Genomic DNA, 27,477 nt, shown 5'->3' on the forward strand with positions numbered 1-27,477 from the left:
CTCTGGAACACAGAGCAGTGTAGGGAGGAAATGTATAGCACTAAACAGCTACAACAAGAAGTTAGAAAGATCTCAAATTCATAACATAACATTGTACCTAGAGAAACAAGAGCAAACCAACCCCAAAGCCTAGCAGAAGAATAACCAAAATCAGAGCTGAATTGAATAAAATCAAGGTGCAAAAATCCATAAAAAAGATCAATAAAATTAAAAGTTGGTTCTTCAAAAGATTAAACAAAATTGATAGACCCCTAGGTAGATTAACAAAGAAAAAAAAAGAGAAGATCCAAATAAACACAATCATATATGACAAAAATGACATTAAAACTGACCCCACAGAAATACAAAAAATCCTTGGAAACTATTAGAGACACCTCTATGCATACAAACTGGAAATCTTAGAAGAAATGGATAAATTCCTGAAAACACACAGCCTTCTCAGATTGATCAGGAAAAAACTAAAAACTTGAATGGATCAATAACAATTTCTGAAACTGAATTAGTAAAACAAGCCTACCAACCAAAAAATCCCTGGTCTAGATGGATTCACAGCTGAATTCTACCAGACTTAAAAGAAGAGCTAGTACCTTTTCCAAAAATTGAGGGACGGGGATTCCTCCCTAACTCATTCTATGAAGCCAGCATCATTCGGATACCAAAGCCTAGCAGAGACACAACGAAAAGAGAAAACTTCAGGACAATATCCCTGATAAACATGGATGTAAAAATCCTCAACAAAATACTAGCAAACCAAATCCAGCAGCACATCAAAAAGTTAATTCACCACAATCAAGTAGGCTTTATCCCTGGAATGTAAGGTTGGTTCAACATACGTAAGCCAATAAATGACGGGTGGGTGTGGTGGCTCACACCTGTAATCCCAGCACTTTGGGAGGCCGTGGCGGGAGGATTACCTGAGGTCAGGAGTTTGAGACCAGCCTGGCCAACATGGTGAAACCCTGTCTCTACAAAAAAAGTACAAAAATTAGCTGGGCATGATGGCGGGTGCCTGTAATCCCAGCTACTCAGAAGGCTGAGGTGGAAGAATCACTTGAACCTGAGAGAAGAAAAGGGAATGCATAGAATACTGTTGATGGGAATATAAATTAGTTCGGCCACTGTGGAAAGCATTGTGGAGATTTCTCAAAGAACTTGAAACAGAACTACAATTTGACCCAGCAATCCCACTATTGGGTAAATATCCAAAAGAAAATCAATGTGTCTACCAAAAAGACAAATGCACATTCAGGATACAAAACAAACACACAAAAATCAGTAGCATTTCTATACATTGATAACAACCAAGCTCAGAGCCAAAGCAAGAATAGACAAGGATGTGGAATCAACCAAGGTGCCCATTAATGGTGGACTGTATTTAGAAAGTGTGGTACATAGACACCAAAGAATACTATGCAGACATAAAAAGAATGAGATCATGTCCTTTGCAGCAACATGGATGGTGCTGGAGACTATTATCCTAAGGTAACTAACACAGCAACAGAAAACCATATACTGCATGTTCCCACTTATAAGTGGAAGATAGACACTGAATACACATGGCCACAAAGATGAGAACAATAGATACTGGAGACTGCTGGAGGTGGGGAGTAGGATGAGGGTGTAGGTTGGAAGGCTACCTATAGGGTACTATGCTCACTACCTTGGGATGGGATCATGTGTACACCAAGCCTCAATGACACGCAATTTACCCATGTAACAAACCTGCACTTGCACCCTCTGAACCTAAAATAAAAGTAGAAAAGAAAAAAATTTCAGTAATACACAAGTACAAAGTTAAGAGGTAAACACTATGTCTAATACTAAAAGAAACTGCTTTAGATTTCTAATTTTTCTCTGGCCAGTATTTATGGTGATAAATTTACTGGGCCCAAATGACAAAATGAAGCAACAAAATTTAGTTATTAATTTTATATAGGCAGCATATACATGTGTACACATACATATAGAAACACAAAGAAAGCATTTATATCTTTAGAGATTATAATGTTTTAAATTGTACAGCAAAAATATATGGAAATCACATAATAAAAAATAACTTGTATTTATGCCCTGCATTTCTCCATGGAACTTAAAATTATTTAACAGACATTATCTCATTGTTTTAAGAACTGCTATGAAACAACATGACATTTATATAACACCATTCATTTTCAATAATCTTGAAGGGTTTTATAAACTCCGGAAGAATGGCTTTGCTCATGTTCAATGTGCAATCACTGAGGGATGGACGTGGGGGTGGGTGGGTAGAGAATTGGACAGGACTCTGGTAGAGGTTCCATAGAACATAGCAGTAACATACAACCATTTAAGAAAGTGAGAGATACTATTATATTAAACAGAAAAAATGAAGAAAAAAGAGCAGAGAAGATCCAAGCTAAGATTGCATTACATTTGTTAAAACTGAGAAAAACAGTAAAGACCAACTGGTCTTATTTTAATTTTTGTATCTTAGAATAATATAGATACTTTCTAGATTAAAAAGAATTTAAGCATCATCTGCTAAATTAAGAACTCCATTTTCTTTTTTTCCCTTTTTGAATATATATACAACAGTTGTATATATTTTGGTGTACAACATCATGTTTTGAAATATATATACATTGGATGGCTGAATCAAGCTAATTAACACATACATTACCTCACATACCTGACACAGTTTTTTTTTTATTTGTGGCAAGAATACTTAAAACCTACTCTCAGCAATATTCGAGGATATAATACATTGTTATTAACCATAGTCACCATTTTGTATAATAGAGCTCTTCAACTTACTCCTCTCTAACTGAAATTTTGAATCCTTTGACCACATCTTCCCAATCTGCCTTCCTGCCTAGCCCTTGGTAACCACAATTCTACTCTCTGAAGAACTCCATTTCCTACAGTGCTTTTTGTATGGGTAGTGGTCTATACTCCAACCATCAATAACATCTTGGATCTAAATTATTATTGATTTAATATATTTTTGGGGGGTGTCTATATTTTTTGAAGACACTTCCTCTCTTTCCTTCCCTGTTTGGACTGAAACTCAGATGCTAAAAAACAAATATTCACCTGAAAATTTTTTTTTTCAAGTTTTGTTTTGTTTTGTTTTGAATTTATCGGGTATATTAATCAGGATTCTCCAGATATACAACCAATGTGTGTGTGTGTGTATGTTTGTGTGTGTGTGTGTATGTATCTCTCTCTATATATAAAAGAAATTAATGGAGCCCGAGAAGTTTCAAGGTCTGCAGTCAGCAAGCTGGAGACCAGGAGCGCCAGTGATGTAGTTCCAGTTTGAGTTCAAAGGCCTGAGACCCAGGAGAGCTGATAGTGTAAGTTCCGGTCTGAAAGCCAGCAGGCTTCAGACCCAACAAGAGTCAATATTTTGGTTGAGTCTGAGAAGGAAAAAACAAATGTCCCAGTTCAAAGAAGATAGGCAGATGGAGTTCCTCCTTATTTGCAGGAGGATCAGCCTTTTTGTTCTATTCAGGCCCTCAATTGATTGGATGAGAGCCACCCACATTAGGAAGGGTAATCTGCTCTACTCAATCTACCAGTTCAAATGCCAATTTTATCACCAAACACCTTCACAGACACACAGAGAATAATGTCTTGCCAAATACCTGGGCACTCCATCGCCCAGTGAAGCTGACATATAAAATTAACCAACACATCAGACAAAAGGGCCTCTGTTCCTTCCTTGGAAAAACTAACATAATTCAATTTTCCTGAAGCAGTTGAGAGCAATGGAATAATATATAAAGAGAAGATACTGCCAGATTCCCTACTTGGACAAGGAAATATGCCAACTAATGCCAGAGGCTCTAGTGCCTCAGTTTGTCTCCACTAGTCACAATATGTATGCAGAGGCCTACCGAAGATGGATGGCACCTTGGATAAGAACACGTGTAGAAGTAGTGAAAATGCAGGGGAAGAGCTGGACATCACAAAATACTGCAAAATTAATCTCCCAGCCCATCATATAGTTATTAGAGAACACAGTCAGTTTTGTAGAGGAATGAGAACACAAGCCTTATAGGTACATGGGGACTTTGACTATCTCTTTAACCAGCTCAGGGTAAAAAGGGTGATAACATCCCTATTAATCCTTCAAAAATACCACCTGAGGTCCTGAACCTGAAGATCACCTTGCAACAAAGAGCTACTAGTCAGTACAAGTCGTCTACTACCACTGCTACTACTACTACTACTACTACTACTACTACTAATACTACTACTGCCACCAAAAGTTACCACATATTTCAGAGGTTACATACTTTACATACTGTAACCTCGCAATAAACAAATGAACATGCCAATTTTACAGATGAAGAAAGTGAGGCTAAGAGAGGCCAAGCGTTATAGGTATGTTTTTGTTTGCCAAGTGTGTTTTTGACTCCTTCTTCTGATAACAGGTTCTGCCCCTGATGACAGAGTGACCCATGATCAATCAGCAATTAATATCTGTCTCTGGGGAGCTGGGTGTTCAAACAGGCTGGAAAGAAGCTAAGTGAGCTGTCTGATGATAGAACCCAGAACTAGTAGAAGAGTTTCTGCACTGAAGGCTCTGGGGTTGCCCCTGGTCTTTCGGCCCCTCCTAAAGTGTAACTATTTAGTGCTTAGTTCCATTTTGTGTGTTACCTAAGTATCCCATCCTATGGCTTAAATTGTACTTGGTTATGGCCACGAAACATGAATACCTAGATACATTGTATAATTTATCCAAGATCACATAGGCCTAAATTGGGAAAGTTGACTCAAACCTAGGTTTTTCTGACTTTAAAGGCTGTACTCTTGACCATGATACTCCATTGGCTTTTGAAAACTGGTATTCTGTAATGCTACCTGCCACCAAAAGAAAGTAAAACATTCTCTTGATTTTATATCTTGGATTCTTTTGCAAATTTTGGAAGATAGTTAAGCAAATATGGAAAATCTTGTAAAATTAGTCTATAAAATATAATTTCATTGTTGAACGGGAAAATCTTTAGTGGGCATATTAAACCTGGGTTATTTGGATGTTGTATAAAAGGAGCAGCCAAAGGTATAAGAAAATGGTACTTGAGCTTTGCTCTTTCTCAATCAGTGAGACGAAATGAGAACAAAACCTTTAAAAACCATCCAGAGTAGCAGATGAACAAAGTGAAAAGAGCACAGGCTTTCTGTTACAGGTAAATACAATAGAAAGAACAAAACATTCAGATTCTTCCAGCTCCACAATTACATTACATAATCAAATCAATCTCTCCATGATACAGGTTTTCTTATTTGTAAAATGGAAAAATAGTATGTATTTTTATAGGGTTTTTGGGTAAGAATTAAAGTAAATAATATGTGTAAAGCTTCTACTATAAAGCTTGGCATATAGTAAGCATTTATGAAATGGTAGTTGCTATTTTTGGAGCTGTCATTAAACTGAGTCATGTGATGATGCTTACAGGGCCAACCAGAGAAGGCTGCTGAGAGGACCCTGGGAGTAAGACATAGTTGGGAGCCAAAAGGATAAAAGTATCTAATGCATAAGAATGTTTAGTTATTTGTTAGCATCTCTTGCCTGTCTGTGTGTGTTTAATCTTGTATGCATTGCTGAAATGTAACAGAGATACTGAAAAGTACACAAGTTAAAAAAGTATAGCTCAATGATTTGCCACAAAGTGAACACTCAGATCAGGCAATTCTGTTGTTTGCCAACTTTGCAGAAGCATCCCTGTTGCATGTCCCATTTATTAACCTCTCTCTTCCCTATAAAAGTAACCATTATCTTTCCCTACGGGATAATCACAAACATTCTTTTCTATATAATTTTATCACTTAAGAATGTGCTACTAAACAGCACTACCTAATTTTTGCTACTGTAAATATACAAGCCCATACTACCACTTCCAAAAAGTATTTGAACACCAAGTCAGTGAGTTCTTGAACAAACAAGGAGCGGCTAGAGGAAAAAAACAAACTTTCTTCTGAAAACAAAAACAAACTACATTAATGTTTTTCAGATATGTGCCTAGTAATACTAAATAAACAAACACAAAACCCAAACCCAAAAAACACTACTACTTAATTTTGTTTGTTTTCTTGTGCATATTATATAAAATGAAATCACATCATTTATATTCTTTGGTGTCTAGCTGCTTTTGCTCAACTTTATGTTTGTAAGATTTATCTACATTGCGGTGTGCAGCTATAGTTCTTTCATTTTCACTTGTATATAGTATCCCACTGGATGAATATACCACAATTTTTACCACTCTGTTGATGATAGATATTTGTGCTATTTCTTGTTTCTCACTATTAAAAATAATAATACTGAACACTCCTGTACATGTGCACATATGTCTGATAACTAGGTATGTAATGGTAGAATCAGTGAATCATGGACTGTGTGTATTTTTAACTTTGGCAGAAAATGTCTACTGTTTTCTAAAGTGGTTGCATCAATTTACACTCCCGACACCAGAGGATAAGAGTTCCAATGCTCCACATTCTCAGTAACAATTGCTACTGTTAATCTTTTTAGCTATTCTGAAGAATGTGTGGTTTGGCTCTAATTTGCGTTTTCCTGAATACTCATGAAGTTGGACAAATTTTCTTATGATTAGTGGACACTAGATATTTTCCTTTGTGAAGCGCCTAGTGAAGTCTCTTGCCCGTTTTTCTTTGGGTTATTTATTTCTCTTATGATTAATAATCACTCTTTAGATACCCTGGCTATGCTGTATATTTCCTTTCCCATTTTGTGGCTTGCCTCTTCACTTATGTCAGGTATCTTGCTGAACAGAGGTTCTTAATTTTAATAGAGTAAAAGTTCAGCAAATGTTTCCTTTACGATTACTTCTTCTTATATCTTAATCCTTCAATCGCTACATGAAGGTCATAACGACATTCTCCTAAAATATTTTCTAGAAGTTTTATTGCTTTGTCATTCACATGTAGATCAACAGTCTATCTGGAATTAGTTTTTATGTCTGGTGTGAGTTAAAAGTCAAGTATTTTTCTTTCCTCAAATTAATTATCCTCTAATTCCAGCACCATCATGGAAAACATTCTCCTTTTTCCTTGCTTTTCAGCACTATCTTTTATGTGTGTGGGTCTGTTTCAGGCTCTCTAATCTATATCATGTGTCTATTTGTCAGTCATCATATCAATCCCACACTGTCTTATAACAAGTCTTGATATTAGATAGATAAAATAGTCTATCTCATTTTTGACTTTTGTTTTTTCCTCAATCTTGACTGTCTTTGCTGCTTACATTTCCCTATAAACTTTACAATAAGCTTATCAGGTTCTATAGAACCTGTTAGATTTTGATTGAAATTGCATTTAAAATATAGAACAGTTTAGGGGAAACATCTTTACAGTACTGAATCTACCCAATCCATAAACATGATATGTCCCTCCATTTTATAGATAATCTTTAATATTATTCAATAAGGCTTAAAAGTATTCTGTGTCTTGTATGTCTGTATATTAATTCCATGGTATTTGACATTTTTATGGTACTGTAAATAGAATTTCTTTCAAAATTTCATTTTCTAAATCTTTGTTATTTCCATATAGAAAATACAACTGAATTATGTATACTGAATTTATACTCAGCTATCAGGTATAATCACATTAATTTTATAATTTTTCTGTAGATTCTTTTGGATTTTGTATGTACATAATTGTACCTGAGCAAGAAAACAGTTTCTTCCTTTTCAAATCTTTCATTTCTAATTCTTGCCTTATTACACTGGCTGGGATCTCCAGTAAATCATTATGAATATAATAATGTTGAATAAAAGAGGTTATAGTGTGTGTTATTTGATAGTTCCTACCACACCATTAAGTATAATACTTGCTGTAGGTTTTTTGTAGGGCATACTACTGTCCTATTTCTAGTGTGCTAGAACATTTTATTAAAATCATGAATGCATGCTGAATTTTGTTAAATGTTTTCTCTCCTATCAAAATGATGAAATGATTTTTCCTTTGGTTCTATTAATGTGATAAATTACATTGATCTATTTTGATTGCTAAGCCAAAACTGCATTCCTAGAATAAATTCAAATTTGTCAGAATGTATGATGTATTATTAAAATATTGCCTCATTTAATATGAAAGTATTTTGCTTTTAATTTAAGGAGGGCAGTCTATAATTTTCTCATGTATCTTTACCAGGTTTTATTATCAAGATTATGTTGGCTTCATAAACCGAATAACAAATTGCTCTTCTGCTCTTTTCCTATTCTCTGGATGAGTTTCTGTAAGATTTGTGTTATTTGGGAGTTTTAAATTATGAATTTGATCTCTCCAACAGCAAAATTCAGAATCCTATTTCTTCTTAGATTAGTCTTGGTAAATGAAGTACTTCTAAGGAGCAGAAGGTTGTTTATAATAGCATTTTGAGAGCATTTTTATGTTGGTGGTCCTGTAATTAAATCCTTTTTAAAACTCATGATGATTATCTGCACATTGTTTTTTCTTACTCAAACTCATTAAGAGTTTATCAATATGATTAGTCCTTAAAAGAACCAGTTTTTGGCTTGGTCATTCCTACACTACATGCATTTTTTTTCTACTGCACTAAGTTTTGTTTTTATTATTTATTATTTCCTTCTTTCTTTAGGTTTAACTTCCTGTTCTGTATAAAAAAATTTCTTAAAAAGTCTACTCAATCTTGCCTTTGAACACCTTGTAAAAAGTAAGCATATTTATTTTAAAGTCTGTTTCTGATAATTTCAATATCTGGAGTCCCTTTAGGACTCTTTCTATTTGTTGTTTCTGCTGGGTTTTGGTCAACTAATTTTGTCCCTTTGTGCACCTGGCTATTTTTTATTGTGTGTTGGGCCCACATTTGCCAAAGTGCAGAAAAAGTGATGCTTAGGATATTATTTTCTCCCAGGGAGGATTTTCACATGGCTTCTACCAGTGCCTAAAGGCACTGGCAATCCAGAACCACCTTAATCCAATTTCAGGTACTGAGATTATTTGAAGCTATATACCTATACAGGTCTGTCTACTTTATTTATTTATTTCTTTTTTTTTTTTTTGAGACAGAGTCTCGCTCTGCTGCCTAGGTTGGGGTGCAGTGGCACGATCTCGGCTCACTGCAAGATCTGCCTCCTGGGTTCACGCCATTCTCCTGCCTCAGCCTCCCGAGTAGCTGGGACTGCAGGTGCCCGCCATCACGGTCGGCTAATTTTTTGTATTTTTAGTAGAGATGGGATTTCACCATGTTAGCCAGGATGGTCTCCATCTCCTGACCTCGTGATCCGCCCACCTCGGCCTCCCAAAGTGCTGGGATTACAGGCTTGAGCCACCGTGCCCAGCCGGTCTGTCTACTTTCAGTTAACCTTTACTACTAGAGAAAAGCCTTGAGATAGCCAGACCCAAAGTGAGATATATCTACAAACATCCCCTTAGCAGACCCTGGACTTCAGTCCCTATTCCCTCTTCTTAACAAGAGACTGTTAAAAACACCACAGTACCTTTTAGACTCACCACTATACCCTCTAAATTCAGCAGATCTTCCCAGGGAAAGGGTTGCCCCAAACTCTGATCCTCCATTCTCCACTGGCCCTTAGCCTTGAAATTCTTCACTTTTCTTATCAGTTCTCTAAAGTCTTATAGAGATTTATTTTTTAAAGGATTTTAAATATTTATCCAGCTCTTCTAGTTATTCTGAGTCCAAATTATGTGGTCTGCCTTTCCTGAAAGCACAAGACTCCTCACACTGCCTCAGCCTTTCATGATTAAACCATATGCCTTAGTTAATCCTCCACTCTATACTAATATTTCTATTTATTTGTAAAATAGTAAAATATTTTACTCTGTGACTGCAGGTTAGAGGTGCTATGGGTGCATTGGACAGCAATCTACAGTCCAAGCAGGTCAAATGAGAAAACTGAAGAACAAGAGAGAGATAAAATGGAATGATTGTTAAAACGGAGGGAGGAAAGGGCAGGCAGCTGAGAATCAATCCTCAAGTTTGCAGGAGATCAGAGAAACGTCCAAAGTGTTAACAGAACTTCAGTGCTGTCTGTTCCAAGATGGCCGAATAGGAACAGCTCTGGTCTGCATCTCCCAGCGTCATCGATGCAGAAGACGGGTGATTTCTGCATTTCCAACTGAGGTATGTGATTCATCTCACTGGGACTGGTTGGACAATGGGTGCAGCCCATGGAGGGCAAGCTGAAGCAGGGTGGGCCATCGTCTCACCTGGGAAGCACAAAGTGTAGGGGGATTTCCCTTTCTTAATTAAGGGAAGCCGTGACAGACTGTACCTGGAAAAATGGGACACTCCTGCCTAAATACTGCACTTTTCCAAAGGTCTTAGCAAATGGCACACCAGGAGATTATATCCTGTGCCTGGCTCAGCTGGTCCCATGCCCACGGAGCCTTGCTCACTGCTAGTGTGGCAGTCTGAGACTGACCTGCGAGGCAGCAGCCTGGCAGGGGTAGGAGTGTCCACCATTGCTAAGGCTTGAGTAGGTAAACAAAGCAGCTGGGGAAGCTTGAACTGGGTGGAGCCCACCGCAGCTTAGCAAGGCCTGCTGCCTCTGTAGACTCCACCTCTGGGGGCAGGGCATAGATGAACAAAAGGCAGCAGAAACTTCTGCAGTCTTAAACATCCCTGTCTGACAGCTCTGAAGAGAGCAGTGGTTGTCCCAGCATGGTGTTTGAGCTCTGAGAATGGACAGACTGCCTCCTCAAGTGGGTCCCTGACCTCTGTGTAGCCTAACTGAGAGACACCTCCCAGTAGGGGCCGACTGACACCTCGTACAGGCAGGTGCCCCTCTGGGATGAAGCTTCCAGAGGAAGGATCAGGCAGCAATATTTGCTGTGCTGCAATATTTGCTGCTCTGCAGCCTCCGCTGGTGATACCCAGGCAAACAGGGTCTGGAGTGGACCTCCAGCAAACTCCAACAGACCTGCAGCTGAGGGACCTGACTCTTAGAAGGAAAACTAACAAACAGAAAGGAACAGCATCAACGTCAATAAAAAGGACATCCACACCAAAACCCCATCTGTAGGTCACCAACATCAAAGATCAAAGGTAGATAAAACCACAAAGATAGGAAAAACCAGAGCAGAAAAGCTGAAAATTCTAAAAACCAGAGTGCCTCTTCTCCTCCAAAGGATCACAGCTCCTTGCCAGCAATGGAACAAAGCTGGATGGAGAATGACTTTGATGAGCTGACAGAAGTAGGCTTCAGAAGGTCGGTAATAACAAACTTCTCTGAGCTAAAGCAGGATGGTCGAACCCATTGCAAGGAAGCTAAAAACCTTGAAAAAAGATTGGATGAATGGCTAACTAGAATAAACAGCACAGAGAAGACCTTAAATGCCCTGAAGGAGCTGGCACGAGAACTACGTGACACATGCACAAACCTCAATTGCCAATTCGATCAAGTGGAAGAAAGGTTATCAGTGACTGAAGATCAAATTAATGAAATAAAGTGAGAAGACAAGATTACAGAAGAAAAGTAAAAAGAAACGAACAAAGCCTCCAAGAAATATGGGACTATGTGAAAAGACCAATTGTACGTTTGATTGGTGTACCTGAAAGTGACGGGAGAATGGATCCAAGTTGGAAAACACTCTTCAGCATATTATTCAGGAGAACTTCCCCAATCTAGCAAGGCAGGCGAACATTCAAATTCAGGAAATACAGAGAACACCACAAAGATACTCGTTGAGAAGAACAACCCCAAGACACATAATCGTCAGATTCACCAAGGTTGAAATGAAGGAAAAAATGTTAAGGGCAGCCAGAGAGAAAGGTTGGGTTACCCACAAAGGGAAGCCCATCAGACTGACAGTGGAAACTGTCAGTCTCAGTTTCCACTGAAACCTCTCAGCAGAGGTTTCCACTGAAATCTCTCAGCAGAAACGCTACAAGCCAGAAGAGTGGGGGCCAATATTCAATATTCTTAAAGAAAAGAATTTTCAACCCAGAATTTCATATCCAGCCAAACTAAACTTCATAAGTGAAGGAGAAATAAAATCCTTTACAGACAAGCAAATGCTAAGAGATTTTGTCACCACCAGGCCTGCCCTATAAGAGTTCCTGAAGGAAGCACTAAATATGGAAAGGAACAACCGGTACCAGCCACTGCAAAAACATGCCAAATTGTAAAGACCATCGATGCTAGAAAGAAACTGCATCAACTAATGGGCAAAATAACGAGCTAACATCATAAGGACAGGATGAAATTCACACATAACAATATTAACCTTAAATGTAAATGGGCTAAATGCCCCAATTAAAAGACACAGACTGGCAAATTGGATAAAGAGTCAAGACCCATCAGTGTGCTGTATTTAGGAAACCCATCTCACGTGCAGAGACGCACATAGGCTCAAAATAAAGGGATGGAGGAAGATCTACCAAGCAAATGGAAAACAAAAAAAAGCAGGGGTTGCAATCCTGGTCTCTGATAAAACAGACTTTAAACCAACAAAGATCAAAAGAGACAAAGAAGGGCATTATATAGTGGTAAAGGGGTCAATTCAATAAGAGGAGCTAACTATCCTAAATATATATGCAGCCAAAACAGGAGGACCCAGATTCATAAAGCAAGTCCTTAGAAACCTACAAAGAGACTTAGACTCCCACACAATAATAATGGGAGACTAACAACCCACTGTCAATATTAGACAGATCAACGAGACAGAAGGTTAACAATGCTATCCAGGACTGGAACTCAGCTCTGCACCAAGTGGACCTAATAGATATCTACAGAACTCTTCACCCCAATTCAACAGAATATACATTCTTCTCAACATTACGTTGCACTTATTCCAAAATTGACCACGTAGTTGGAAGTAAAGCACTCCTCAGCAAATGTAAAAGAACAGAAATCACAACAAACTGTCTCTCAGATCACAGTGCAATCAAATTAGAACTCAGGATTAAGAAACTCACTCAAAACCGCACGACTACATGGAAACTAAACAACCTGCTCCTGAGTGAATCCTGGGTAAATAACGAAATGAAGGCAGAAATAAAGATGTTCTTTGAAACCAATGAGAACAAAGACACAACGTACCAGAATCTCTGGGACATATTTAAAGCATGTGTAGAGGGAAATTTATAGCACTAAATGCCCACAAGAGAAAGCAGGAAAGATCTAAAATCGACACCCTAACATCACAATTAAAAGAACTAGAGAAGCAAGAGCAAACAAATTCAAAAGCTAGCAGAAGACAAGAAATAACTAAGATCAGAGCAGAACTGAAGGAGATGGAGACGCAAAAAACCCTTCAAAAAAATCAATGAATCCAGGAGCTGGGACATATTTCAAAATAATAAGAGCTATCTATGACAAACCCACAGCCAATATACTGAATGGGCAAAAACTGGAAGCATTCCCTTGGAAAACTGGCACAAGACAGGGATGCCCTCTCTCACCACTCCTATTCAACATAGTGTTGGAAGTTCTGGCCAGGGCAATCAGGCAGGAGAAAGAAATAAAGGGTATTCAATTAGGAAAAGAGGAAGTCAAATTGACTCTCTTTGCAGATGACATGATTGTGTATTTGGAAAACCCCATTGTCTCAGCCCACAATCTCCTTAAGCTGATAAGCAACTTCAGCAAAGTCTCAGGATACAAAGTCAATGTGCAAAAATCACAAGCATTCCTATATGCCAATAACAGACAGAGAGCCAAATCATGAGTGAACTCCCATTCACAATTGCTACAAAGAGAATAAAATACACAGGAATCCAACTTACAAGGGATGTGAAGGACCTCTTCAAGGAGAACTATAAACCGCTGCTCAATGAAATAAAAGAGGATACAAACAAATGGAAGAACATTCCATGCTCAAGAATAGGAAGAATCAATATCGTGAAAATGGCCATACTGCCCAAGGTAATTTATAGATTCAATGCCATCCCCATCAAGCTACCAATGACTTTCTTCAAAGAATTGGAAAAAACTACTTTAAAGTTCATATGGGACCAAAAAAGAGCCCGCATCGCCAAGTCAATCCTAAGCCAAAAGAACAAGTTGGATCCATCATGCTACCTTACTTCAAACTATACTACAAGGCTACAGTAACCAAGACAGCATGGTACTGGTACCAAAACAGATATACAGAACAATAGAACAGAACAACAGAACACAGGCCTCAGAAATAACACCACACATCTACAACCATCTGATCTTTGACAAACCTGACAAAAACACAAAATGGGGAAAGGATTCCCTATTTAATAAATGGTGCTGGGAAAACTGGCTGAATATAGAAAGCTGAAACTGGATCTCTTCCTTATACCTTATACAAAAATTAATTCAAGATGAATTAAAGACTTAAATGTTAGACCTAAAACCATAAAAACCCTAGAAGAAAACCTAGGCAATACCATTCAGGACAGGCATGGGCAATGACTTCATGACTAAAACACCAAATGCAATGGCAACAAAAGCCAAAATAGACAAATGGGATCTAATTAAACTAAAGAGCTTCTGCACAGCAAAAGAAACTACTATCAGAGTGAACAGGCAACCTACAGAATGGGAGAAAATTTTTGCAATCTATCCATTTGACAAAGGCTAATATCCAGAATCTACAAAGAACTTATACAAATTTGCAAGAGAAAAACAAACAACTCCATCAAAAAGTGGGCAAAGGATATGAACAGACACTTCTCAAAAGAAGACATTTGTGCAGCCAACAGACACGTGAAAAAATGCTCATCATCACTGGTCATCAGAGAAATGCAAATCAAAACTGCCATGAGATACCATCTCACGGCAGTTAGAATGGCAATCGTTAAAAGGTCAGGAAAAAACAGATATTGGAGAGGATGTGGAGAAATAGGAATACTTTTACACTGTTGGTGGGAGTTCAACCATTGTGGAAGACAATGTGGCGATTCCTCAAGGATCTAGAACTAGAAATACCATTTGACCCACTGATTCCATTACTGGGCATATACCCATAGGATTATAAATCATGCTACTATAAAGACACATGCACATGTATGTTTATTGCAGCACTACTCATAATAACAAAGACTTCGAACCCACCTAAATGTCTATCAATGATAGACTGGATTAAGAAAATGTGGCACATATACACCATGGAATACTACGCAGCCATAAAAAAGGATGAGTTCACGTCCTTTGCAGGGACATGGATGAAGCTGGAAACCATCATTCTTAGCAAACTATCACAAGGACAGAAAACCAAACACCGCATGTTCTCACTCATAGGTGGGAACTGAACAATGAGAACACTTGGACACAGGGCGGGGAACATCACACACCGGGGCCTGTCATGGGGTGGGAGACAGGGGGAGGCACAGCATTAGGAGAAATATCTAACATAAATGACAAGTTAATGGGTGCAGCAAACCAACATGGCACATATATACCTATGTAAGAAACCTGCATGTTGTGCACATGTACTCTAGAACTTAAAGTGTAATAATAATATAAAGAATTTCAGTGCTACATCTAGACCAATGTTCTTTAGACTTTTCATCATGTATCTTAATTTGTAAAAAAATTTTGAGCATTCACCCTCAAAAATTTGTATATTTATTCAAATTTACATAAATTATGGGCATTACTAGTCTTTATTTCTTTTGTTCTTTCATTCAGTCTTTTATTTTCAGATTAAAAGATAAACAGAAATAGAAGTTCAGATGCTTTCTCCCTTTACTGTAATGGGTCATCTCTGTGCCATTTTGGAGACCACTGTTCTAAAAGACAGAAAGTAAAGAAACTGGCCCTGCATGGACCAGAAGCCAGCAAAGTGGGGAAGGAGGAGGTTGAAAGACTTGATCTAATGGTAAGTAACGTGTTCCTATTAAGGGCATCTTAGCTTGAGTGTGGAGAAGGTAGTAATCATGAAGCCTGGCCAGGAAAGAAAAGATATGTATTCATTAGGTGTTTTTTTTTTTTTTTTTTTTTTTTGAGATGGAGTCTGGCTCTGTCGCCCAGGCTGGAGTGCAGTGGTGCAATCTCGGCTCACTACAACCTCTGCATCACAGGTTCAAGCAATTATCCTGCCTCAGCCTCCTGAGTAGCTGGGACTACAGGCATGCACCACCATGCCCGGCTAACTTTTGTATTTTTAGTAGAGATGGGGTTTCACCATGTTGGCCAGGCTGGTCTCAAACTCCTGACCTCAGGTGATCCACCCGCCTTGGCCTCCCAAAGTGCTGGGATTACAGGCGTGAGCCACTGTGCCTGGCCCATATTTATTAGCAGTTTAAAGGGGCATACAGAGCTGTTCTAGTATCTCGAGGTTGCATATAGTTAGGTCTTACAATTAAATTCCTATGAGCTGAAAGATATCTTAGGAAGTCATCTATTCCAATCCTTATCTGAGTCATGGTTGCATTCAGTGTGTTTATCAGTCCATTTTGGAACTCTGGGTTGCTATCTGTGGTAGTTAAAGTATGTCTACAGTTTCTTTGAAGGGATTCAAAAGATGAAGACTAACTCTCCTTCCCTTGAATGTGGGCTAGACTTAGTGACGTGTCACTTTACAGAATAGTTAATAGCAGGCATTGTAGCTTTCTCATGCCTCTTCTCCCCACCATACCAAAGGAATCACTTGTTCTGGGGAACCCAGATACCATATCATAAGGATATGAAAGCAGCACTATGGAGAGGTCCATATGGTAAAGAACTGAGGCTTCCTGTCAGCCATGAGAATGAGTCATCTTAGTAGATTGTCTACCTAAATCAAGTCTTCAGATTTATATAGCCTTGGTCAACATTTTGCCTACAGCCTCATAAGTTGCAAAACTTCTCAGCTAAGTTGTTTCGAATTCCTGATCCATAGAAACTATGAAAAACTTAATGTTTTTTTTAAGCCTGTTAATTTTGGAGTCATTTGTTATGCAGCAATAGGTAACTAATACAGAATTTTGGTATCCAGGTGTGGGGTGCTGACCTAAAGAAAAACCTAAAATATGTGAATGGTTTGAAACCTTGTAGTGGGCAGAAGCTGGAAGGACTTGGAAGAATTTGTTAATGAAAACTTGGAGAGTCTTAAACTGTTTGTAGAAGCATGGTGGTCTTTGAGGAGACTGCTCATGAAGGCTTAAAGCAAAGTGAATGCACAAGGATGTTCACTGTAGCATTATTCATAATAGCCAAGAGGTGGAAAAAATTCACATGTCCTTCAGGTGATGAAGTAGATAAACAAAATGTGTTATATGCATACAATGGAATATTATTTGGTGATAAAGGAACTAAGTGCTGATACTTGATACAATGTGGATAAACTCTGAAAACATTAAGCCAGGTAAAAGAAGTCAGTCACAAAAAAATTAACGCACGATATTAATAATGGGTGAAACCGTGAGGGGCGTCAGAAAGGACGGTATGTGGGAACTCTATGCTTAATTTTTCTATAGGTCTAAACTCCTCTAAAAGTCTATCAATTTCTTTTTTTATTTTTATTTTTTATTTTATTTTAAGTTCTAGGGTACATGTGCAGAACATGCAGGTTTGTTACATAGATATACATGTGGCCATTGTGGTTTGCTGCACCTATCAATATATCATCTAGGTTTTAAGCCCCGTATGCATTAGGTAGTTGTCCTAATGCTCTCCCTCCCCTTGCCCTGACCCCCCAACAGGCCCCTGTGTGTGATGTTCCCCTCCCTGTGTCCATGTGTTCTCACTGTTCAACCCCCACTTATGAGTGAGAACATGTAGCGTTTGGTTTTCTGTTCCTGTGTTAGTTTGCTGAGAATGATGGTTTCCAGCTTCATCCATGTCCTTGCAAAGGACATGAATTGATTATTTTTTTATGGCTGCATAGTATTCCATGGGGTATATGTGCCACATTTACTTTATCCAGTGTGTCACTGATGGGCATTTGGGTTGGTTGCAAGTCTTTGCTATTGTAAATAGTGCTGCAATAAACATACGTGTGCATGTGTCTTTATATTAGAATGATTTATAATCCTTTGGGTATATACCCCGTAATGGGATTGCTGGGTCAAATGGTATTTCCGGTTCTAGATCCTTGAGGAATTGCCACACTGTCTTTCACAATGGCTGAACTAATTTACACTCCCACCAACAGTGTAAAAGTGTTCCTATTTCTCCACATCCTCACCATCATTTGTTGTTTCCTGACTAAGTCTATCAATTACGAAAGACAATACCATTTATGGTAGCATAAAAATGTAAAATACTTACGAAGAAATCTGACAAATATATACAAGACCTCTACATTGAAAACTACAAAACAGTGCTCAGGGAAATTAAAGATGACCTTAATAAATGGAAAGATATAACACACTCATGGGTGGCACTACCCAATAGTAGTAAGATGTCAATTTTCTTCAAATTGATTTATATATTCAGTGTAATCCCAATCAAAATTCTAGCAGGCTTTTTTTTCATAGAAATTGATTAGTTGATCCTAAAATTCACATGGACATGCATATGACCTAGAACAGACAAAACAACTTTAAAAAATGTGGGAGGACTTACACTTGACTTCAAGACTTATAAAACCATAGTGATCAAGATACTAGTATTGCTGTAAACATAGATAAATAGATGAATGGAACAGAATAGGCCCATATATAATATATAGAATAAACCCATGTATATATGGGCAATTCATTTTCAACAAAAGTTGAAGGGCAATTCAGTAGGGAAAGGATTGTCTTTTCAACAAATGGTCTAGAACAAACAGCCATCAATATGGAAATATGTGTACTTCGATCCATACTTTGCACTACAGTCATGCCCTATTTAACAACGTTTCAGTAACTAATGGACTGCAAACACAAAGGTGGTGTCATAAGATTAATTATAATGGAGCTGAAAAATTCCTATCACCTGGTGACACTGTAGCCATGATAATTTCGTAGAGCAACACATTACTCATGCATTTGTAGTTATGCTGGTGTAAACAAATCTACACTGCCAGTTTTATAAAAGTATAGCACATACAATTATGTACAGTACATAATACTTGATAATAACAATAAATGACTATATGTTTATTATCCTATATTTTTATTGTTATTTTAGAGTGTACTCCTACCTATAAAAAGAAAATTTTAATTGTAAAATAGCCTCAGACAGGTCCGTATGGAGGTATTCCAGAAGAAGGCATTGTTATCATAGGAGATGACAGCTTCATACATGTTATTGCCCCTGAAGACCTGTCAGTGGAACAAGATGTGGAAGTGGAAGACAGTTATATTGATGATCTTGACCCTGTGTTGGCTTAGGCTTTTGTGTGATTTTGTCTTCTTTTTGAGTAAAAAACTTCAAAAGGAAAAAGAAGAATTTAAAAGTAGAAAAAAGCTTATAGAATAAAGATATAAAGAAAATATTTTTGAATATTTTTGTACAGTTGTATAATGTATTTGTGTTTTAAGCTACGTGTGATTACAAAACAGTCAAGTTAAAAATTAAAAAGTTCATAAAGTAAAAAAGTTACAGTAAGCCGAAGTTGTTATTAAAGAGAGAAAAAAATTTAAATACATTCAGTGCAGCCTAAATGCACAGTATTTATAAATCCTACAGCAGTGTAATGTCCTAGGCCTTCACATTAACTCACCACTCACTGACTCACTTAGAGTGACTTCCAGTCCTGTGAGCTCCATTCATGATAAGTGCCTATACAGGTATACCACTTTTTATCTTTTATACCTTTTTTTTTTTTTTTTTGAGATGGAGTCTCGCTCTGTCACCCAGGCTGGAGTGTAGTGGTGCGATCTCGGCTCACTGCAAGTTCCACCTCCCGGGTTCACGCCATTCTGCCTCAGCTTCCCAAGTAGCTGGGACTACAGGCACCCGCCACCACATCCGGCTAATTTTTTGTATTTTTAGTAGAGACGGGGTTTCACCGTGTTAGCCAGGATGGTCTCAATCTCTTTTAGACCGTATTTTTACTGTACCTTTTCTATGTTTAGATATGTTTAAATACACAAATACTTACCTGTGTATTACAATCGCCTGCAATATTCAGTACAGTAATATGCTATACAGGATTATAGCCTAGGAACAATAGCCTATACCAGGGGTATCCAATCTTTTGGCTTCCCTGGGTCACGCTGGAAGAATTGTCTTGGGCCATACATAAAATATGCTAACACTAACGATAGCTGATGAGCTAAAAAAAAAAAAAATCACAAAAAAGTCTCATAATGTTTTAAGAAGGTTTATGAATTTGTGTTGGGGCACATTCAGAGCTGTCCTGGGCCACATGTGGCCCACTGGCCACAGATTGGACAAGCTTGGGCCACACCATATAGCTTAGGTGTATAGTAGACTATACTATCTAGCTTTGGGTAAGCTTTGTGTAAGAACACTCACATGGTGTTTGCACAACGATAAAATCACCTAGCAACACATTTCGCAGACTGTATCCCCATTGTTAAGGGATATGTGACTGTATATATAAACATTAAGTCAAAGTGAATCAAATCTTAATGTAAAATCTTAAAACTACAAAATTTCTAAAAAAAAAACACATAGAAGATCTTTTTGAGTTTGAGTCAGGCAAAGATTTCTTAGATCCAATAACTAGATTCAAAAATGAACAGTTAATAAGTTAGACTTTCCCAAAATTTAAGTTTTGTTTTTTTGAAAGACACCATTAAGAGAACAAAAAAATATAAGCCACCGTTTGAGAGAAATATTTACAAATCATATATCTGATAAAGGATTTGTATCCAAAGAATATAAAGAAGTCTAAAAATTCAATAGTAAATAACAAACAACACAATAAAAAATGGATAAAAAGAGTTGAATATATACTGCACCAAAGAATATATACGGATGACAAATAAGCACATGAAACAATGCTCAACATCATTATTAATTAAATGGAAATCAAAACCACAAAGTAACACTGCAAACTATTAGAATGGCTAAAATTAGAAAGTGACCACACGAAGTGTTAACAAGGATATGGAGTTAACAGGATAGTTTATGCACTACTTGTAGGATGTACAATGGCACAACCAGTTTGGAAAACAGTTTGGCAGTTTTCAAAAAGTTGAACATACACCTATCACATGACTTAGCCATTCCACTTCCAGACATTTGCTCAAGCAAAATAATAGCATATGGTTATAAAATACTTGTGGTATATCTATATAATGGAATACTACTTAGCAATAAAAGGAACGAACTACTGATATATACAACATGGATAAATCTGAAAATGCATATGTTGATTGAAAGAAGTCAGACAAAAAAGTACAAAGAGAATATGATTTCATTTAAATAAGATTTAGAAAATACAACTATTTTATAGTGATAGAAGACTTTAGTGGTTGCCAAGGGATCAGAGAGGGGGTTAACAAGGGGCATGAGAACATGTTGGGCCTTGAAGGACATGTTCACTATCTAGATTGTGGTGATGTTTTCACAGGTATAGACATATGTCAAAACATGTCAAACAGTTCACTTTAAATTATTCTTCAATAAAGCTATTACAAATGTTTTCGTTTCTGTTCAAAAGTTTTGTTTGTGGATTCTGTCTTTTGACTGGGCCCTTTCTAGTACATACCACCAAATTACATTGTCCTGTTTCATAATATGTTCATAGCTCTTATCTGAAACTTCGCCCATTATTTAAATGTGCATCTGTGCTCTTCATGTTGTCATAGATTCATACTCAAAAAATTGTCTTTTTCATTGTTATTCTTTTTTTCCTTAGTTTACAAATAATGTGATTATTCACTTAAGCAAAAGCCAGTTTCATTCATTACTTCAGCAAATGTTTGTTGAATGCTTATTATTTTGCCCATTACTATGCAAAGTATTAGGCATATAGAGATGAATCTACGGCTCCTGCTCTGCCAGGCACCTTTCCAACTACTGTTATACTTATTGCCCTTCATTTTGCAGTGGAATTTTATTCATCTCTCAAAACATAGCTCAGATACTTGGTCAAGCTTTTCCTGACCCAATGGACTACCGCCTATTTGGTTCTTCCTAGGATTTTGTTTATATTATATAACAGAATCTAGTAATTTTCTCCCTGAATTCAGTCATCCCTTTTACCTTTTAGTAAAGGAATCACCCCATATATCTCCCATCCTTGATATTTAGTTAGCCAGCCACTTGGACACTCAACTGGAGACTTTATTTCTCAGCCTTTTTTACAGCTAGGTATGGCCATGTGATTTCAGTATAATATGATAAGAGTGAAAGTGCTTTTGTGCAACTTTTGGGTCATCTCCTTAAAGATGAAGTCACCAGTCTGGTACTTGCTCTTTCCTCTTCCCTGTTGCTGGAATATAGGCATGGAGGTGGGTCTGGTTGAATCATGCAGACAATGATAACACCTCAGGAGATGCCAAAAAGACAAAAATGAAAAAAACTTGGGTCCTTAAATAACTGCTGGTCCTGAAGTGCTCACCCTGAATTGTTCTGCATGAGAGAAATAATCCTCAATCTTATTTAAACATGGCATTTTTTGAATCTTTATCCATCTGCTTGCCTCTCTCTCCCTCTTTCTTTTTTAACAGCAACTTCTTTTGTAGCTAATAAAACTAGCACTATTAATAGAAATTTCACTAATGACACTCCTTGTACATAGCAACTAGATCTTGCTTTCTCTGCATTAGAAGGACATTTGGGAAAAAACAAGTGACAAATGTCTGATACAACAAAGTCAAATCAATTTTCTGGCTATCTACTATGTGCAAGTTTTAAGAAGTTATACTTCTGGTCATTTTAACTATTGTAACCCAGTTCTAAAAACTGTTTTCTATTTTACTGATTTCTGCTCTTTATTCCTTTCTTCCTTCTACTTCATTGGGCTAATTTTGCCTGAATTTTGTATTTTTTTTTAAGGCTTCTTTACGTGGGGAACTTCTATAGTAATTTCCTGAAATACTAGCATCTAATGCAATAACTGCTTATAAGTACTGCTATGGCTGCATTAACATACTTGGAAATCAGTAACTCTAATTCCTAACAACTGCATTGTGTCAGAAGATGTAGTCTGAAAACAATCCTCTGAAAATTTTCTTTCTTTATGGTCCATTATGTGGCCACTTTCTATAAATGTTTCAAGAGAGCTAGAAAATAATATGTATTCTGAAGCAATATTCCCTTTTGTACATTATATCAAACTTGTTAATTGTGTGGTTCAAATGTTCTACATTCTTATTAGATTTTTACATGTTTGTTTAATCAGTTACTGAGAGAACTGTATTAAAATCTCTCACTATAATGGAATTGCTTACTTATTCTAGGTCTATCAATTTTTGCTTCATATATTTTGAGTTTATGTTATTAGGTCTATGCAAGTTAGGGATTATTACATTTTCCTGGTAAATTGAAGTTTCTGTGTTATGTGGAGATTCTAGGCCTAGTAATACATTTTGCCTTAACGATTTGATTATCCAATTTTTTTATTATTATACTTTAAGTTCTAGGGTACATGTGCACAATGTGCAGGTTTGTTACATAGGTAACAAACTATGTATGTGCCATGTTGGTTTGCTGCACCCATCAACTTGTCATTTACATTAGGTATTTCTCCTAATGCTATCCCTCCCCTTATCCCCCATCTCTGACCGACCCTGGTGTGTGATGTTCCCTGTTCCCTGCCCTGTGTCCATGTGTTCTCATTGTCCAACTCCCACCTATGAGTGAGAACATGCGGTGTTTGGCTTTCTGTCCTTGTGACAGTTTGCTAAGAATGATGGTTTCCAGCTTCATCCATGTCCCTGCAAAGGACATGAACTCATCCTTTTTTATAGCTGCATAGTATTCCATGGTGTATATGTGCCACATTTTCTTAATCCATTCTATCATTGATGGACATTTGGGTAGGTTCCAAGTCTTTGCTATTGTGAGTAGTGCTGCAATAAACATACGTGTGCATGTGTCTTTATAGTAGCATGATTTATAATCTTTTGGGTATATGCCCAGTAATGGGATCAGTGGGTCAAATGGTATTTCTACTTCTAGATTCTCACTCTGTCACCTAGGCTGGAGCAATCTTGGCTCACTGCAACCTCTGCCTCCCGGGTTCTAGCAATTCTCCTCAGCTTCCCCAGTAGCTAGGATTACAGGTGCACACTGCCACACCTGGCTAATTTTTTTGTATTTTAGTAGAAATGAGTTATCACTGTGTTTCCAAGGCTGGTATTGAACTCCTGAGCTGAGGCAATCCACCCACCTCAGCCTCCCAAAGTGCTAGGATTACAGGTATGAGCCACCGTGCATGGCTTGATTGTCCAATATTTTGAAGATGTTTCTCACATAAGTTGCATTGAATTTCTTTTTTGGCCCAGTTTGACAAATGTAGTTTTTTAGGCAAAGTATTAGACTTTTTGTGTTATTTCAATACAACTATTGATACAGCTGCATTTTATTTCTCCTATCTCTCATGCCATCTTTTTTCTTTTTTTAAAAAAATATCCTGCCAGTCCATGTTTATTTTTCTTTCCTTTCTTATCCCCTTTGGGTTTTTTTTTTCTTCCTAATTCCATCTTTTTCTCTACTGGTTTGGAAGTTAAGACCCTTCCTTATCCTGTTAGTAGTTTCCCTAAAAATTTTAACATGTATAATTAATGTCTTAAAAACCACAGTTTATCTTGTGTCTTTACCTTCTTCCCAAACAATAAAAGGGCCGTAGAATGCTTTTCCGAGCACCCTTTACCTGCTCACCAAAGTTATATACTATGTTGTTATGTATTTTTAATTTTACCTTTATTATTTAACATAAGACATTATCATTGTTTTATTCCTTCAATATTTATTTAGATTTATTCATATATTTACCACTTTCCATGTTCCTAACTCTTTGTATTATAGGTCTTACATCTGGGCTCACCTAACTTTTGCCATAAGTATATCCTTTAGAATTTCCTTTGGTGAAGGTCCACAGGTAGCAATGTCTTTCAGCTTTTGTTTGTCTGAAGGACACTTCCCTCAGTCCATTGAAAATAAGATTCTGCCTTATGTCCTCACCTGTTGCTGTTGAGAAATTAGCTCTTGCTTTTTTAATGGTAATATCTTTTCCGACTGTTTTTAAGATCTCTTTGTGTTGAATGCTCTGACGTATTATCATAATGCATCTAGGACTGAATTTATTTTTCTTTATCCTCTTTTAGTTTTGGGGAGACTTCATTCTGTAAAATTGATCTTTTCATTAGTTATATAAAACACTCAGTATCATCTCTCTAAATATTGCCTCTATTTGCCCTTTGGTCTCCTCCTAGAATTTGATTAAACATTTATTAGATCTTCCAGGTTTCCAATCTGTTTTTGGGCTGAGTTCTACATAATTTTTTAATGCTATCTTTCAAGTCACTAATGTTCATTTTAGCTGTGTCAAATTTGCTATAAAATATATCAAGTTTTTAATGTTAACTATTATATTTTTCATTTCTATATCTTCTTTGTTTTTAAATCACGTGTTCTTTATATTTTCAAGCCTATCATTTCTTGAAATATATTACACACACTTACTTAACATTTAGTGTCTGAATAAAATCTGAACTTTTTGTGGATCTCATTCTGTTGTCTGATGCTTCTACTAGCTTTGGGTCAGGATGTCTGAATTCAGTGCATATGTGTCTTCTGAGCTGTTCTTTTTCTTTTTATACTTTCCTTGAGGACTGGGATGAAAGTAGGATTCTCCAGGACAAATTTATGTTTGTTTGTATCAGGCTTCTACAGGCACTTAAGATCGAGGGCCATTTCCAACTAAATTCTTTTATTGTTTGTTATTCCACACAAAATTGTTCATAATTGTCAAAACTTGAAAGTGACCGTGATGTCCCTCAAATTTTTTCTTATATGAATTTTCTGTGTTCTGGTCCTTTTTTTTTTCTGTTAGGTTGTTGGTCTTTTATTACAGATTTAAAGCAGTTTTTCACATATCATATGCTATAGATGCTGTTCATATTTTTCTCTGATGCATAAGGAGACTGTTACATTGTATAGGGTGTTCACATATTATCTGTGAACACATATTGCTCATATTTTTCTCCAAGACTATCATTGCAACTAAATTATTGGCTGGAAGATTTGGAGACCACTCAGGCAGTGTGAATTTAGACTCCTAACTGATGGGAGGGCTGCCTTGTTGCTAGAGTTCCCAAGAGATGCTCTTGCTCCCAAATATTTTGTGCCATGATTCAAGATAGGTAATTTCCCTTGTAGTCCACTGATGGAAATGAGGTGACCCTGCTTATTTCTAATTATTCCTGCCACTAAGGATGTGTTCCTTTGGGCCCTCAACTACACAGAATAGTCTTGTTAGACCCTCCCTACCTTGGGAAAACCTTAAGTTTTACATAATCTTCCATGAACTTTGTGAGATTTCAAAAAGCAATGTTCCAGTTCACTCAATTTAACAAATGTCCTTAGGGTTAAAGCCTGACCTAGTGCTCCACTAACTTATCTTAGTTCATACCTTTACTTATTCCCTGGTTTAAGTATTCCTTGCATTTTTGCAAGTCATAGGAACACATCAAAAGATATTTTTGTATTATATCGAACATTTTTTGTTGTTTTTAGTGAGGGGATCAGTTTGGACTCCTAGGCTGCCATAGTGACAGAAATTGATGTGTTCCATTACATAATAATCTTCTGTCATTCATTCCCAAATCACATGTGTAATCTTTAAAAAGGTATAGGTTTATGATAATAAGGTGCTCTCCAAAAGACTCTAAGTTTGCCTAGGGGGGTTTTAGAAACAATTAGTCTAGCCAAAACCAAAGTAGATTTTAATAAATACCAATTAAAACTTTATATAGACTACATCCACTCAAGGTTGGATCACATTGAAAAACAAGTAGTATAAAGGGCACTGGACACAAATCTAAGGGTCCTGAGTTCTAGTTCTATTACTTTGCTCTGTAATACTGGGTAAGCACTTTAACTGGCAAGCTCTAGGTTTCCTATATATGTAAAATGGAGGGGCCAGGCGCGGTGGCTCACGCTTATAATCCCAGCACTTTGGGAGGCTAAGGCGGGTGGATCACGAGGTCTGGAGTTCGAGACCAGCCTGGTCAACGTGGTGAAACCCCGTCTCTACTAAAAATACAAAAAATAGCTGGGTATGGTGGCGGGCTCCTGTAATTCCAGCTACTCGGGAGGCTGAGGTAGGAGAATCATTTGAACCTGGGAGGAGGAAGTTGCAGTGAGTGGAGATCGTGCCACTGCACTCAAGCCTCAGCAACAGGGCGAGATTCCATCTAGGAAAAAAAAAAAAAAAAAGGAGGGATTGGCCCAGATGATCCCTTCAGGACTGTGATTATTGCACAGAAGTAACAAATATAAATAGAGCACATGCAAGATCAGAGTTTCTAATGAGTAAGATGTTCGTTAAGGCTAGCTTACTTTCACATTTTAACATACTGCAGCATAATGTTTTAAACAAACTTTCATTCTGGCGTGGCCATAGTCTTCTTTAAAAAATCTAAAATATTTTTGTATATCAAAATAGGTTTTCAACGATTTCTCAGTATTTGGGCATCTTGTTAGTTTTCTGAGAACTTCAGTATTCCTTTTGTTC

General features: G+C 37.2%; 1 protein-coding gene across 2 annotated transcripts in view; it reads right to left on the reverse strand.

Moving 5' to 3' along the window:
* CWC27 (CWC27 spliceosome associated cyclophilin) overlaps positions 1 to 27,477 on the reverse strand; it is a 251,293-nt gene that overhangs the window by 98,786 nt on the left and 125,030 nt on the right. Inside the window, exon 12 of one of the 2 annotated variants that reach the window (XM_063811207.1) lies at positions 19,006 to 19,247. The exons of the other annotated variant lie outside the window; for it this stretch is intronic. Coding sequence (XP_063667277.1) covers positions 19,207 to 19,247 — 41 coding nt within the window. The 3' untranslated portion in view covers positions 19,006 to 19,206. Of the gene's footprint in view, positions 1 to 19,005; positions 19,248 to 27,477 lie in introns of those variants that run through there. 2 annotated transcript variants of the gene reach the window in all.

Source organism: Pan troglodytes, chromosome 4 (genome assembly GCF_028858775.2).
Source record: "Pan troglodytes isolate AG18354 chromosome 4, NHGRI_mPanTro3-v2.0_pri, whole genome shotgun sequence".
NCBI classification, from domain to species: Eukaryota; Metazoa; Chordata; class Mammalia; order Primates; family Hominidae; genus Pan; species Pan troglodytes.